Consider the following 16,791-nt stretch of genomic DNA (forward strand, 5'->3'; position numbering starts at 1 on the left):
CCGTCGTGGAATGAGGCAGGGCCTGAGGGCCTGAGGCTGCCTTGTTGGTTGTGGATCAGCTGCAGAAGAGGAGGTGGGCAGTTCTGGCCTGGCCCTGGCAGGATGTGCTGAGGGCCGAGGCCCACTCCGCTTCTGGGCCAGCCACCGTGCTCCCAGTACCCGTCTTCACACCCGTTGGCACATCACCCTGCAGCCGCCCTTTTTGTGCTGCCGCAGAAGCGGTCCCGTCTTCCGAGACCGTAGCCTCCGCGGATCCCTCCGCCGGAGCCTCTGCCCGGGCTCGAGCCAGACAGCCTGGCTGCAGCCTGGTACCAGATCGACGCGGATGGACAGCCTGGGAGGGTGACAGTTGGCCAGGGATGATGGGATTGGTAGGTTTTGTAACATGGCCATCATCACAAACTCATAATAGATTGTGCTATGATATCATGATGCTGCTGTCACCAGGATACCAAATACACCTTTGGTTCACTTTGAACAAACTATCGACGACTGCAGTTCACTGAGAAGAGACTTGATGTATCAAGTATTCCACAAATGCTTCAAGTCTCAGACAAAAGGACTTTTTTTCATTTTTTAAGAAAAAAATTTTTTTAGAATTTTTAATAGAATTCTAAAATTTTCTAGAATATACCAGAAACTTGAAAAAGCAGATAAATGTTTACACATCGTCTCTTTACAAAGGGTACCAAAATAATCTTTAACTAAGTAATTCACATTATTTTAAACACATTTTGGAAAGTTTATAGTAATAAAAGGCAGGTCTCCATGTACATTCCCAGTGTCAACTCCATGCCTTCTCTATTTCTTTAGGAAACAAACAGGCAAGTTTAAAAAAAAAAAAAAGGGTAAACAAACAAGAATAAACAGCAGCAAAAATTAAAAATCACAAGAAAGGCACATTCAAAAACAAAACCCATAATAACTCAAAATTGGAAACCATAATACACAAACAGAAGACCAGTAGGTAAAAAATGCTCAAGGCTGCATGAGACAAGTAGCACCCACAGAAACAGCATTCAGTTAGTTTTGGACTGTCCCATTGCATGTCCCTACCCTTAGGTTTGGCTGATAGACCCAGTGAGATTTCACTGTAGAAACTCATTTCCCCTGCAAGTGGTTGTCAGTTGGAGATAGCTTCTAGGTGAGGGATTGGAGGCCATGTTCACTCTCCGCACTGGGGCCTTGTCTGACTGCGTGCTGCCTCAGCCTCTGGACATGGACGTGTGCATCAGTCCTGTTGTGTCTAGAAGGCCTTGCTTCCTTGGTGTCTTCTATCCCCTGTGGCCCTTAAAATCTTTCTTCCTCCTCCTCCATGTAGCTCTCTGAGCCCTGAGCAGAGGGGTTTGATGAAGACATCCCGTCCCTCAGTCTTTGCACATTATCCAGTTGTAGATCTCTGTGTTAGCTCTCATCTACCACAAGTGGAAGCCTCTCTAATAATGGCTGAGTGAGACACTGATCTGTGTGTATAGCAAATGTAGTTAGGAATCATTTTGTTGCTCTGTTGCCGTAGCGGAACAATAATAGTGTTTGATGTTCCTGTAGGCCCTTGGCCGATCTAGTCTTAGGTTCTTGGCCACCTGCACAGTGTCAGGCGTGGGTTCCATCTCATGAGGCAGGACTTCTACCCAGTCCAGTAGTGGTTGGTCACATCCACAACTTTTGTGCCGTTATTGCACTAGCATTTTACACAGGCAGATCACTAGTGACTCAACTGCATGGAACCCGTTCCTGGCACTGGAAGTTTGATTTGGTGGCAAAAGATGTTTAGTTGGGACACTCCATAGGTATATATATATTTCTTGAAGTAGCTTCTACAGGAATAGGTTTCTATATGACCCTTCAAATGGCTCTTAAAGTTAGGTGTCCTTCCTCTTTATCCCACTCACCCCTCCATGTGTAATCTTTTTGTTTGAGCCCTTACACACACACCAGCTGTCTCTCCATAACTATATATCTTGCTTCTACTTGGTGTAGAGTTTTGTGCAGGGAACTAACTATAGATTTATTTTCTTCTATATACAGCCATCCAGTTTGACCAGCACCATTTGTTGAAGATACTATCTTCCTTCAGTGTGTATTTTTTACTTCTTTGTCAAGAATTGGGTGTCTGTAGGTGTGTGGACTTATGTCTGGGTCTTCAATTTGATTCCGTTGATCAGTGTGTTTGTTTTTATGCCAATACCATACTTTTTTATTACAATCAGTCTGTAGTACAACTAGAAATCTGGAATGGTGATACCTTCAGCAGTTCTTTTATTATTCAGGATTGTTTTAGCTATCCTGGTGTGTGTGTGTGTGTGTGTGTGTGTGTGTGTGTGTGTGTGTGTGTTCATATGAAGGTAAAACTTGTGTTTTCAATTCTGTGAAGAATTGTGTTGGGGTTGTGATGGGATTGCATTGAATGTGTAGATTGCTTTGGTAGCCTGGCCATTTTCACTATACTAATCCTACCTATTAGTGGATGTTGGAGAGCTCCCCTTTGTCTGATATCTTCTTTGATTTCTTTCTTTAAGGTCTTAAAATTTTTATTATACTGGGGTTTTGCTTCCGTGGTTATTGTAAGGTAATTTATATACGTATTTATTTTTTGAGGCTGTTGTGAGGGTACTGTTTCCCTGATTTCTTGCTCAAGTCTGTTATTTGTATATGGGAAGGCTTCTGATTTTTTTAAATGAATTATTTTTTAAAGATGATCTTTCTTTTTTAATGATTTATTTATTAATTATGTATGCAGTGCTCTGTTTGCATGTATCCCTGCAGGCCAGAAGAGGGCACCAGATCTCATGATAGATGGTTGTGAGCCACCATGTGGTTGCTGGGAATTGAACTCAGGACCTTTGGGAGAGTAGCCAGTGCTCTTAACCCCTAAGTCATCTCTCCAGCCCAGGCTTCTGATTTTTGTGTGTTCATTTTGTATCCTGTTACTTTGCTGAAACTGTTTATCAGCTGTAGAAGTTTCCTGGTCGTTTTTTTAGGGTCATTTGCATATAAAATCATACCCTCTGCAAATAAAGATACTTTGACTTTCTCTTCCTATTTGTGTCCCTGGATCTTCTCCAGTTGTCTGATGCTTTAGCTAAGACTTCAAGTGCAGTCTTGAAGAAGTGTGGAGAGTGGACAGCCTTGTCTTGTTCCTGATTTTAGTGGAAATACTTTGAGTTTCTCTCCACTTAAGTTGAGGATGACTGGGGGCTTACTGTAAACTGCCTTTATTGTGTTGAAGTATATCCTTTGTATCTCTACTCTCTCCAGGACTTTTACTATGAAAGAATGTTGGGTTTTTGTCAAAGGCCTTTCCATCTAATGAGATGATCATGTGTTTTTTGCCTTGTGTTTGTTTATATGGTAGATTTTATGTGTTAATTTCATGTGTTGAACCATCTCTGCATCTCCGGGATAAAGTCTACTTGATAATTGTGAATGATCTTTTTGATATGTTCTTGGATTTAGTTTGCAAGTACTTTATTGAGAATTTTTGCATCTGTTCACAAGGGAAATTGATCTGTAATTCTCTTTATTTGGTCTTTATATGGTTTAGGTATCCGAGTAACTATGGCCTCATAAAAAGAATTGGGCAATATTCCTTCTGTTTCTCTTTTGTGCAGTAATTTGAGGAATATTTGGGTTAACTCATCTTTGAAAGTCTTGTAGAAATCTGCACTAAAACCATCTGGCCCTGGGCTTTTTTGGTTGGGAAACTTTTAATGACTGCTTCTATTTCACTAGGGGTTATAGATCTGTTTAAATTGCTTGTCTGATCTTGATTTAACTTTGGTAGGTGGCCTATATCTAGAAAATGATCCATTTCTTTTAGATTTTTACAGTTTGGTAGAGTTCTGGTTTTTAAAGTAAGTTCTTAAATTTTTCTGGATTTCCTCAGTGTCTGTTAATATGTCCCTCTTGTTCTCTAATTTTGTTAATTTGATTCTTCTCTCTCCACATTTTAGTTAATTTGGCAAAGGGTTTATCTTACTGAATTTTCACACAAAGCAACTCTTCCTTTCATTGAAATTCTATATTTGTTTGTTTTTAATTGGATGATGTCAGCTCTGAGTTTGATTAATCATTGCTGTCTATTCTTTTTTGTTATTTCTTCTTTCTGTTGTAGACCTTTCTAAGTTGCTACTACTTTGCTAATATGAGATCTTTCCATTGTTTAGGAAGGCACTTAGTGTTAATGACACTTGCCTCTTAGGGACTGCCTTGGTTACATCCCAGTTTTTTGTGTGTTGTATTTCCATTTTCATTTACTTCTTAAACATTTTAAAATTCCTTCTTGATTTCTGTCTTGATCCGCTTTTCAGTAGTGAATTACTCAGTTTCCATGAGTTTGTATGCATTCTGTTGTTGATATCCAGCTTTAGTCTGTGGTAGTCCGATAGGATGCAGGGTGTTATTTCATTTTCCTTATGTCTGTTGAGACTTGCTTTGTGTCCAAGTGTGTGTTCAGTTTTGGAGAACGTCCCATGGGCTGCTGAGAAGAAAGCATATTCTTTGGTGCCGAGGTGAAATGTTCTGTAAATATCTGCTAAGTAAATTTGTTTTATGATGTTATTAAGCTCTAGCATTTCTGTTTAGTGCTGTGGAATGGTTTTTCTGTACACTGTGAATATGTGTTGCTACTATTGGTTAATAAAGAAGCTGCTTGGCCTATGGCAAGACAGGTTATAGCCAGGCGGGAAATCCAAGCAAAGACACAGGGAGAAGAAAGGCGGAGTCAGGGGAGAGGCTGCAAGCCACCCAAGGAGCAAGATGTAATAGAACACAGGTTAAAGCCATGAGATGTGTGAAGATACGTAGATTAATAGAAAGGGGTTAATTTAAGATGTAATAGCAAGCTAGCAATAAACCTAAAACATAGACCAAACAGTTTGTCATTAATATTAAGCCTCTGAGTGATTATTTTATAAGCTGCTGTGGGCCAGGTGGGATGTAGCATGAATCTTAAGGAGTCTTATTAATAAGATCAAACTCAGAGCCAGGTATTGAGTTGAATGCTGGAAGATCAGAGAGACAGAAAAAGCCACAGCTTCCTCACCTTGCCAGTTCCTCAGCTGGTCTTGTTTTCTCAGACTGGAAGCTTCTGAGTCCTCATCCACATGAATCTCAGCTGAATTGTGCTGCTCCAAAACCTGAATGCTTAACCAGCCAAAATGCTGAACCAGCCAAATGCTTCTAGTTTCTGGTCTTCACACCTTATATAATCTTTCTCTTTCTGCCCCCACTCCCTGGGATTAAAGGCTCGCTTTCTGGAATTAAAGACTAGTATCTCCATGCTGGCTGTATCCTTGAACACACAGAGATCCGCCTAGCTCTGCCTCCCAAGTGCTGGGATTAAAGGCGTGCAACCACCACCATCTAGCATCTGCTATGGCTTGCTCTGACCCATTTTCTAGCCACCATTTTTGGCTCTGTACCTAGTGGCTGTCTGTTCTCTGACGCCAGATAAATTGATTAGGGTGCACAATATTTTGGGGAACACAATTCCACCACAGTGGGATACAGAAAAGTTTCCAGTTCCAGTTTAGTTTTTGTCTAGCTGTACTCTCTATCACTGTGTGTCAGGGTCAATATTCGATTTTAACTGTAGTGGTGTTTCTTTTTCGAACTTGGGTGCCCTTGTGTTTGGTGCATACATGTTTAGAATTACAATATCCTCTTGGATTTTTCCTTTGAGAATATAATGTCCTTCCCTATCTCTTCTGATTAGTTTTGTTTTGAAGTCTTATTTTGTCAGATATTAGAATGGATATACCTGCTTACTTCTTGGTTCCATTTGCTTAGAGTATGCTTTTCTATCCTTTTGCCCTGAAGTAATGTCTATCCTTGATATTAAGGTGTGTTTCTTGGATGCAGCAGAAGGGTAGATTTTCTAATTCATTATGTTAGTCTGTGTCTTTTTATTGTGGAATGTGAGAATTATTAATATCAAGAGTTATCAATGAACAGTGTTTATAGGTCCCTTATATTTTGTTGTTATGGTGTGGAGTTTTCCTCCTCCTGTTTTGATTTACTGGCTTGGAATTACGCATTCCTTGTATTTTCTTGGGTGTGGTTAACCTCTTGAGATTGAAGTTTTTCTTGTGGCGCCTTCTATAGAGTTGAATTGGTAGAATTGTTTAATTTGGTTTTATTACAGAATTCTTCTTTCTCCATGTATTGTGATTGATAGTTTTGCTAGATCTATTAATCTGGGCTGGCATCTGTGATCCCTCAGAGTTTGTAGAGCACCCATCCCCCAGGCCTTTCTGGCTTTTAGAGTTTCCATGAGACTTAGGTGTTATTCTAATGAATCTGCTTTTATATGTTACTTGGTCTTGCAGCTTTTAGTGTTCTGTCTTTGTATTATATTTTACTGTATTTCGATTATTATGTGTCATTGGAGTTTCTTTTTTTGTCCTGTCTACTTGGTGTTCTGTATGCTTCTTGTACCTTGTTAGGGACTCCCTTCTTTAGGTTAGGGGAATTGTCTTCTATAATTTTTGCTTTTTTTTTTTTTTTTTGAGACAGGGTTTCTCTATGTGGCTTTGGAGCTTTTCCTGGAACTCTTTCTGTAACCCAGGCTGGCCTCGAACTCACAGAGATCCACCTGCCTCTGCCTCCTGAGTGCTGGGATTAAAGACGTGCACCATCACTGCCCAGCTTCTTCTATAATTTTGTTGAAAATATTTTCTATTCCTATAGTTAGATAGTTGAATTGCCTGTATTGATGATATCCTGTGATGTTTTTGTTGAGTGAGTTTTGTTCCATTCCTTGGTTTCTGTTGCCCTCTCTGGGTCTTAGGAGAATGTGGTAGCTGTGGTTCCTTGGTAGGAAGTGCTTCTTAGGTTGGTGGGTGGCAGAGAGGAATAGAGGTGGGCTAGGAGAAAAGGCTGAGGACAGCTTCAAGAAAGATCCAAGGGGATCCTATGCACAGGACAAGGTGGGGATACAAAGGAGTGGGTGTGGACTAGAAGGGAGGGCCGAGAGGGTGCACAGGATGGAGAACAGTTGAGCCTACACTAAGATTTGGCTGTCCCTAGGGAATGGAGGTTGGTGGGGGCAGAGAATAGGACTGCAAGCTGACAGCTTAGGGCTTGAGATGAGACTGAAGGGATTGTAATCGAGCACAGGAAGGAGAGTGAAAATACCTGAGTCTAGGTTTGGTATGTCCCACTGGGGAGTCCAAGATATAAAGTGTTTCTAGTATTGGTGGCTGGCACAAAGGAATGGGTGTGGCCTAGAAGGGAAACTGAGGGAGTCCTTTAGAAAGGGGAAAACTGGGTCTGCTGCAAGGTTCTTCAGAGTCCCCAGGAAGTGGAGGTGGGGTGGGAGGAGACGCTTGGGGTCCAGGTGGAGAGTGCTGCAAGGCATGGTGGCTGGCACGAAGGAGCGGGTGTGGGCTGGAAGGGCGGCTGAGTGGTCCCACACAAAGGGCGAAGCTGTGTCTGAGGTAGTGTTTGGTGGGGTCCCCAGGAAATGGGGGTAGAGTGAAAGGAGGGGATCTGCAAGTCCTCTTTGTACTTCTGATACTGGTTTGTGAGAGTGCTGGCTGACATTTTGTATGTTGAGACCTTAAAGTTGTAGCCATGCTAATGTGTAGTCAGTGTAGTTTAAACTATGTTTCTGTGTTGTCTAAAGACACTGAACCTCTTCAGGTGCTTATTGCCCATTTCATTATCTTCCCTTCTCCCTTTCTTCTAACAATATTAGAGAAAAATTTAAGTTATTTAACTTATTACTGCTATGGAAATACATTATATGTTCTCCAAATAAGGACAGAACTTGTTTTTATAATATATAATATGGTGTGATTCGTTGTGGAATATCTAGAATCTACAGGGTTTTCAAAACTCCAGGATTATAACTTTCTTTTGGCTTAATGTGCTTGCACAGGACTAAATGCTATAAGGGATATCAACATATGTTATAGATCTGACTTCCAAAAGGTATAGGAGTTGACTCATGGTTTTATATTTCTTAAAATAGTATTGAGAACATTTGTACACCCAAAATGGATGATTGTTCTTGAGAATTTACTAAAGTGACATTAAATAAACAAATACACATTTTAGGACTCTTCCTATCTGAATCATTTATAATTTTTATTTTTATAGATCATTTTCTAGACTTCCTTTACAACTTGTGCATATGTAATTGAAATAGGGACTTAATATTGTAATGAGTTATGGAATATATGTTTTACATTTCCTTTACTGCCTTTCTTTGGAGAGGAGCCTGAAACAGGGCTGCAAGCTCATTAATCAACAGGGATCTTAAGAGAAAATCCCAACTTTTCAGGACTAGCTCAGTGATAGTCAAAGCAATCAGTTAGCCTAGACTGTGGGCAAAGGGATTATGGAAAGTGGGAGCTTGCTATACCTTTTGCTACTGACGAGGAATCTGGGTCTGGTTTTGCCACATCTTTATAATGTATACTTGTAAGTTTATATGTAGATACTTTGTTTGGATAGATGAGTTATACATATGTGAAACAAGAGAAAAGAAGGGATTTGGTTAGTCAATACTTTTTAGGTCTGGTCACACAGTAAACTTGATAGGATTTAAGGATTAGTAAATCCACTAATTCTGTTGAGTCTTTTTACAAATATATGTTCTTTCTCCCTTGGAGCCAACCCCCCTCTCCATTTTCCTAATTTGAATTTAAAACATTATTTATTTATTTATTTCTATCATTTATCATCTGTCTATCATCTATCAATCGATCGATTGGAGGGGGGCATATGTGTGGAGAGCAGAAGACAACCTGTGGGAATTGGCTCTCTCCTGCCATGTGAGTCTCAGGGACTGAACTCAGGTCACTAGCAAGTACCTTTACCTTGAATTGTTTTTGAGATAGGTTTTTCGTTTGTGTTACCCAGGCTGGTCTTAAAACTCTTGGGGTTAAGCAAACTTCTTGCCTTACCCTCCTGAGCAGCCTATGTGCTGGGCTCTTCTTCGTTTTTTTGTTTTTCTTTTTTAAGTATTTGTGTGTGTGTGTGTGTGTGTGTGTGTGTGTGTGTGTGTGTGTGTGTGTGTGTTGCAGCACACATGTGGAGTCAGAGGAGAGAGCACAGGGGTCAGTTTGTGTGCACTGGAAATTGAACTCAGGTTGTCAGATTTGGCAGCAAGTACCTTTATCCTCTTCTTCTTCTTTTTTTTTTTTAAAGATTTACTTATTTATTATGTAGACAGAAGAGGGTGCCAGATCTCATTACAGATGGTTGTGAGCCACCATGTGGTTGCTGGGAATTGAACTCAGGACCTCAGGAAGAACAGTTAGTGCTCTTAACCTCTGAGCCGTCTCTCCAGCCCCCCCTCTTAGTCTTCTTATTGGCTTCTTTATTATTTATTTTCAATGGAAATGAATATGAATGCATAGTGGAAAAGTGCAACAGTTGATGATTTTAACCAAACAAAAATTGTTGAAACTGTGTCTGAAAGCCAGCATGGTGGCACACACCTTTAATCTACTTGGGAGGCTGAGGCAGGAGGATCTCTGAATTTGAGACTAGCCTGATCTACAGAGTGAGTTCCTGTACAGAGCTACACAGAGAGATCCTTTCTTGAGGAACCAACCAACCAAGCAACCAAGCAACCAACCAAACAAAAAAAGAACCCATGTCTTAAAGACTAATTATTGTAATGAAGCTTTAAATGTAATCCCTACTTCATCAGGTTTCATGTGAGATGATACCTTAAACAATTTTAATTCTGTTTTAGATTGATAGAGACTGACAGTAAGTCTTTAAGATCTGTAAATGGGTCAAGAAGAAACAGTGGCTCTTCTCTTGTATCAAGTTCATCAGCCTCCAGCAACCTCAGTCACCTGGAAGAAGATTCTTGGATTCTTTGGGGAAGAATTGTGAATGAATGGGATGATGTACGCAAGAAGAAAGAAAAGCAAGTGAAGGTATTTGCATTATTTACTGAAGTCCTTTTTCTTATCCCAGAGAGTATCAGGCATGGATTAGTAGGACATTAGGAAAACAAGTATTGTAGTAATTTCTGAGCTGTGTTATGAACAGATTGGTTTTATATGTCTTTATCATCTGTACTTGATAGATGTTCTACTTTGTGGGTTGTTGTAGGGGTCCTGAAAATGTAGAAATTCACAGTTAAAGATATTTTTAGAAATTAGTTAAACTCCCATTTTGTTAATTCAGAAATGAAATCATGACACTGTATGAGTATTTTGCCTTTTCTCTTCAGCAGCCCTTTGAATGTGACGGGTGTGGCTTGTGGACTGTCAAGTCCTTAAGACCTTTAAAAGCCACATTCTCAGTGAAATGACAGTTTATCCATGGCTTTTGTAGCTCCTAATCAGAACTGACCCAAGGGCCAATCTTAGACTTCTTTAAAGAATTTCCAATCTTGGTCTCAACAATTCACACTCTTACAGTCTCTCTTCTTTCTTGACAATTGGAGTTCTGGAGCTCCACCTGGGGCCTGGCCGAGGATCTCTCCATCCACTTCTATCAGTTATTGGATGAGAGTTCCAGCACGACCATTAGGGTGTTTGGCCATCTGATCACCAGACTAGGTCAGATCAGGTTTTCTCTTGACCATTGCCAGTAGTCTACAGTGGATGTATCATTGTGGATTTCTGGGAACCTCTCTAGCACTTTGCTTCTTCCTGTTCTCATGTGGTCTTCATTTATCACGGTCTGTTATTCCTTGTTCTCCCTTTCTGTTCTTGATCCAGCTGGGATCTCCTGCTCCCCTAAGCTCTCTTTCCCTCGAACCTTGCCCTTCATTACTCCCACTGTTGTCCAGGTTGTTCCTGTAGATCTCATCCTTTTCTCTGTCATTGGGCGATCCCTGTGTCTTTCTTAGGGCCCCATTTTTTAGGTAGCCTCCCTGGAGTTGTGAGTAGCAGTCTAGTCATGTTTGTTTTACATCTAGTATCCTCCTATGAGTTGAGTACATAACATGTTTGTCTTTCTGAGTCTCGGTTACCTCACTCAGGATGATTTTTTTTCTAGATCCATCCATTTGCCTGCAAACCTCATGATGTCATTGTTTTACTCTGCTGAGTAGTACTCCATTGTGTATATGTACCATATTTTCTTTATCTATTCTTCAGTTGAAGGGCATCTAGGTTGTTTCCAGGTTCTGGCTATTACAAACAATGCTGATATGAACATAGCTGAGCAAATGCCCTTGTGGTATGATTGAGCATTCCTTGGTATGAGTGGTATAGTTGGGTCTTGGGGGAGATGGATTCCCAATTTTCTAAGGAAGTGCCATATTGATTTCCAAAGTGGCTGTACAAGCTTGCATTCCCACCAGCAGTGGAGGAGAGTTCCCCTTGCTCCACATCCTCCCTAGCATATTGGAAAAAGCACAGGGACAAATAGCCAAACTAATGGAAACACATGAATTATGAACCAAAAGCTATGGAGCCCCCAACTGGATCAGGCCCTCTGGATAAGTGAGCCAATTGAATAGCTTGAACTGTTTGGGAGGCACCCAGGCAGTGGGACCCAGACCTGTCCTTAGTGCATGAGCTGTCCGTTTGGAACCTTGGGCTTACACAGGGAAACTTTGCTCAGCCTGGAAGGAGGGGACCGGACCTGCCTGTACTGAATCCACCAGGTTTAAATGAATCCCCAGGGAAGTCTTGGCCCTGGAGGAGATGGGAATGGGGGAAGGGGCTGGGGGGAAGGTGGGGGCAGGAGGGGGAGGACCGGGGACCCCATGGCTGATATGTAAAATTAAAACACAAATATAATTCAAAAATAAAATAAGAATGTCATAGTTTATTATTAAACAAGCTGTGTAAATTATAAATTCGATACATTTTCCATTCCAGCACTCCCCTCCCCAGAATGCTTGGATAGCAAGGTGTGAGACATTTAAAAGTTTTGTTTCCTCTTGTTTTTAGGAGCTTGTTCGTAAAGGGATACCCCACCACTTCAGAGCAATAGTTTGGCAGCTTTTATGTAATGCACAGAGCATGCCAATTAAGGACCAGTACTCAGAACTCCTGAAAATGACTTCACCTTGTGAAAAATTGATCCGAAGAGACATTGCTAGAACTTACCCAGAACACAATTTTTTTAAGGAAAAGGATAGCCTTGGACAGGAGGTTTTGTTTAATGTAATGAAGGTAAGCTCTATTTATTCATTTTTTTAAGCGAAATGAATTTGTAAGAGGTTGAAATTACACATTTCCATAATGAAGTATGAACTCCCATTGTAATAGTCAGGTTCTTGGGCAATAGATTCAGTTTTAGCGTACTTTGTGCTTTCTTTCCTTTTCTTTTCTTTTCTTTTCTTTTCTCTCTTTTTTTTTTTTTTTTTTGAGCTGAGGACCGAACCCAGGGCCTCGCGCTTGCTAGGCAAGCACTCTACCACTGAGCTAAATCCCCAACCTTCTTTTCTTTTTTAAAGATTTATTTATTATGTATACAGTGTTCTGCCTGCACATATCCCTGCAGGCCAGAAGAGGGCGCCAGATCTCATTACAGATGGTTGTGAGCCACCATGTGGTTTCTGGGAATTGAACTCAGGACCTCTGGAAGAACAGCCAGTGCTCTTAAACAGAGCCATCTCTCCAGCCCTCTGCTTTAATTCTGATGCTTCATCGTCAGTAGTTTGGAGAACTAATTAGAAAATTCTTCACATTATTTAGCATTAGTTGACAAATAACCTACTGTCACTGACAATTGCAGGGTTCTTTATGAGTAGATAATTCACACTGTATCAACTTCACGATCTGTGATAATGGCCCTACTTGCTAAGCATGCTCAACCCTTTAAAAGTTTCCTGTTGCCTCTGTCACGTTGCATTGCCATAGATTCTTTTTCTCCCATCTGTCTCTGTGAAATGCCAACTTCTTAAGTTACTTGAATTTTGCTCTCTAACTGTACTATGTTTATCTCTATCAGGTACCTATCCCTTTTCTGAGTATCAATTGCTTTATTTCCTCTGTCCTTAGGAGCTGCCACTTTCTAATTGGGAACTTGTCAAAAGAAATTTTATGTAATAAACCTTTGCTTTTTAAATATTTATAGAATAACATCTACAACAAGTAAGCAAGAGCTTTTCTAAACAAGTAAATGGACTTTTAATTTAACTGTTTCACCAATTTTAGGTTTTGGAGAAGGAAGATACAGTATGCACGTTGAAGTATTTTGAACACCATGTTTTTCTTTTTAGGCATACTCCTTGGTGGATCGTGAGGTTGGTTACTGTCAGGGCAGTGCTTTTATAGTTGGATTGCTGCTTATGCAGGTGAGTTAATGGATGTAAGTAGTAGCTGTTTACGTGTCTTAAAGTCAGTTGGAGGATAAAAAACCGTCTTCGGTTTTACCAAGCTAAGCAGATTGTGTCCTCTCCAAACATAATGTACATAGTAATTTACTTTTGCACTTGGCTGTAAAACGATGTACGGTAATACTATCTTGCTACCAAATGAAATTGCAGCTCTTATGGACTGTCAAGTCCACAAGACAGTCAACCCCAACAATTAAAGTTGGGAAGGGAAATGGCATATACATTCATCTCTTTAGCCTTGCTCAAAATTTCCTTATGCTATATGACTTGGTATGCAGTCTCAGAATTTTAATCCTGAAAAATGGCGTGAGTGTGTGTGTAGCTGTGCTTGACTGGAATGTAGGCTTGAGTTTGCATCCCAGTTCTACACTCACCCTGTGAGCTTAGGCTAGCTTACTTAACCTCCCTGGTTTAGATAATCCTGTCTTTGGACGCATGGTGAGAGTTGTGCATGTGTAAGACTGGCGTGGTGTGTGGCACACCCGAGGCCTACAGTGAAGCTTTAGTGCTTTCATCCATCTTGAGAAGGCGAGAGCAGAGCGGGAGTCAGAATCCGTTTCTCGGTATTTACCTCAGTTTCCTTACTGTCTGACTTTTAAAAGCTCTGTGTCAGGACTCCCTCCTTTTTACCCCCATTCTCTTCTTTGTTTCTGTCTTTTGCTCAGGTGCTAGGGATGGAACCCTGGCTTCATGCACACTAAACACTGCTCTTCTCTTGTTATACCCCTGGCCTCCGTCCCGCCTTTCAGAGCATACTGGTTTATAGACAATGATGGCTGCTTACTGTGTGTTACCAGAACTGCTAGCAGTGGTTATTGTAGGATAAATCTGGGATATAATTTCTATACACCACGAAAGTAGATATGTTAATGTTGATGTATTTAGAGCTTCCACAAAGTTCTGATCTTCCTATTTATAAATGGTTGTCACTAGTAGTTTTTTTTACTATTAAAGTCAAATATCATTATTATTAATCTAGTGATTTTTTTTTAAACCATAAATCTGGTCCTTTTTCTTTTATATTAACTTCACAATAACAGTATTCATCTCTGCTGAGTATTCTAGAGAACAGTGTTTCCCTCCTTGAAGAACGAGTCTTGCAACCGCTTGCAAAGCTGTATTCCTGGAGTTTCCTGGGAAGCAGCTGTACTACCAAAGTCTTCTTGTGCTCCAATTGTTTACTGATTGTATAACTTTGGGAGGTGTATAAGTGGCCTTGAGTCTTCTGAGTTTGTTTCCTGAGACACCCCCTCCCCCCATGAGAATATTTTAGAGTTGGAGAAAATAGCCACACAAGAAATAGAAAATGGGTTTCAGCCTTTGGTGTGGCTGTGGAGCCTGAGATAGTAACTTCCTGCCAGGCTCACTGGAGGAAAGGAAGTCGGAAGCTAGAGAATTTATCTCAGTGAAAATGACTAAGGAGTTATTAGAGCAGTGACCCAGAAGTTTGTGGAAGAGCAGATGAGTAGCATTGGTTGGCATGAGTTTTAGGGAGCAGAGGTTTGTTCTGCGGAAGGGCCCTGAAGTTCACGGAGCTGCTCTGCTAAGTCCTGCTCTTTGAAGTGGTGAGGTGGAAACTACAGCTACCCTGAGGTACAGCATGTCTCAGCTTAAAGATGAGAGTCCTGGGGAATGAGAGTGAGGATAGAAGTGGGAGTTTGGAAATAGAGTCAGACGAGGGGACCAAGAGAACCGTATAGGATGGAGCGTTCTGGGATCTCAAGCTTCTTACAGTAACTGACAAGTCAGTGGGGCGTTAGGACTCGCATTAATAGGGATGGTCTCCACAGCAGTACTATGGCTGTGTTAGGGCAGAGGAAGGACATGGAGGTTTGTGTTCTGTCCATGACTGTGTTGAGCTTGGGGAAAATGTATTTTGTCATTTGCAGATGTCTTCAGTGAGAGATCCTGAGAGATCTTTTAGGGACATCCTCTTTTGAAATGTATTTACAGACTGTAAATGAAGACTAGAAAACTGTTATTTTGAGACAGTTATCTAGCCATGTGGGTGCTATTGTCTAAATATTTTGAATGCCTTTTTATTTTTTTAATGGATATTTCCTAGTTTCCTTTAAAACCCAATTACAGATAATTTTACAACATAGAGGTTCTTTAGATATTTACATCATGTATCACTTCTGTTCAGACTCCCTAATGCTTTCTAGATGTCTTAAGGTAAAAGTAAAAAATTACAGAATGGCTTCCAAAGCGTGTATGTTTGGTTTCATTTTTTCTTCTTTATAACTTTTACTCATGCCTTTTTTACTCCCCTGAGACAGGGTTTCTTTGTAGTTTTGGTACCTGTCCTGGATCCTGCTCTGTAGACCAGGCTGGCCTCAAACTCACAGAGATCCGCCTGCCTCTGCCTCCCGAGTGCTGGGATTAAAGGCATTTGCCACCACCACCCGGCTGTACTCTTGACCTTTTTAAAGCAATGTAAATTTAATCTGATTAACTTTATATTCTCTGCTTGGCATCTGCTAAGTACTTCTTGTGTAGATTTTACTTTATTCAAGGGTTAACTTGACTTCCACTTAGTGGTCTCCTGCTTATTAATCCAGAATGCCAGCATCTTTTACTTTCTGTTGCTGTGAAGAGACACCATGAGCAAGGCAACTTATAGAAGTGAGGGGGAAGGGTAGAGGGGGGGAGAGAGAGGGGGGGGAGAGGGAAGGAGAGAGACACAGGGAGAGAGAGAGAGAGAGAGGAAGAGGGAGGAGAGAGAGGAGAGAGAGAGAGAGAGAGAGAGAGAGAGAGAGAGAGAGAGAAAGAGAGAGAGAGAGAGAGAGAGAGAGGACCGATCAACAGACCGACTGACAGACAGTCCGGCCGACTGACTCTGGGTCTGGTGTGGGCCTTTGAATCCTAAAAGCCCACAATCAATGACACACCTCCTTCAACAAAGCCACATCTCCTTCCAACAAGGCCACATCTTCTCGTCCTTTCCAGACAGTCTGCTAACGGGGACCAAGCGTTCAGATGTATGAGTCTGTGGAGGTCGTCCTCATTCAGACCACAGGGATCTTGTTCCATCCAGGACTGTTTCTTCCTCAGATGTTCCCTAATTTCCTTCTCCTGTTTAGTTAAAATTTATCAAGTTTCCATTTCTGACTTATATAAATAGCTGTTTGTCTCCCTAGCATTCCCTCTTATTCCATTTTATTTCCACAACATTCATCACCACTGACATAGATATGACGGAGTCCATATATTACCTATTTATCTCTAGAAAGTTTTAAGTTCCTTGAGAGTAAAGTTTATATGTTTTTTGTTGCTGTTCTTGTATTTAGAAAGAATATAATGAATTCTTTCTGTAAATAAATACTTGTTTAGATGAGATCGGGTCAATTCAGGGTGGTATGGCTATAGACATACATACATACATACATATGTTAATTAAGTTAGTGAATTGGACAAGTTGAGGCTGTTAGTCTCAGACTTTGTAAGAGTCATTGTCTGATTCTCAGAATGGAAGCCTAGAACCTCCTGATTCTTAATTCATTGCTCTTTTTACTGTACTCTGT

At 40.8% G+C, this 16,791-nt stretch overlaps 1 protein-coding gene across 6 annotated transcripts in view; it reads left to right on the forward strand.

The window, feature by feature from the left end:
- Evi5 (ecotropic viral integration site 5) overlaps positions 1-16,791 on the forward strand; it is a 161,857-nt gene that overhangs the window by 45,226 nt on the left and 99,840 nt on the right. For all 6 annotated transcript variants that reach the window (XM_036200503.1, XM_036200505.1, XM_036200506.1 and 3 more), the window contains 3 exons: positions 9,710-9,899; positions 11,874-12,098; positions 13,151-13,225. In XM_036200503.1, the coding sequence (XP_036056396.1) occupies positions 9,710-9,899; positions 11,874-12,098; positions 13,151-13,225 (490 nt within the window). The remainder of the gene's footprint in view (positions 1-9,709; positions 9,900-11,873; positions 12,099-13,150; positions 13,226-16,791) is intronic.

Source organism: Onychomys torridus, chromosome 10, assembly GCF_903995425.1.
Source record: "Onychomys torridus chromosome 10, mOncTor1.1, whole genome shotgun sequence".
Lineage (NCBI taxonomy): Eukaryota > Metazoa > Chordata > Mammalia > Rodentia > Cricetidae > Onychomys > Onychomys torridus.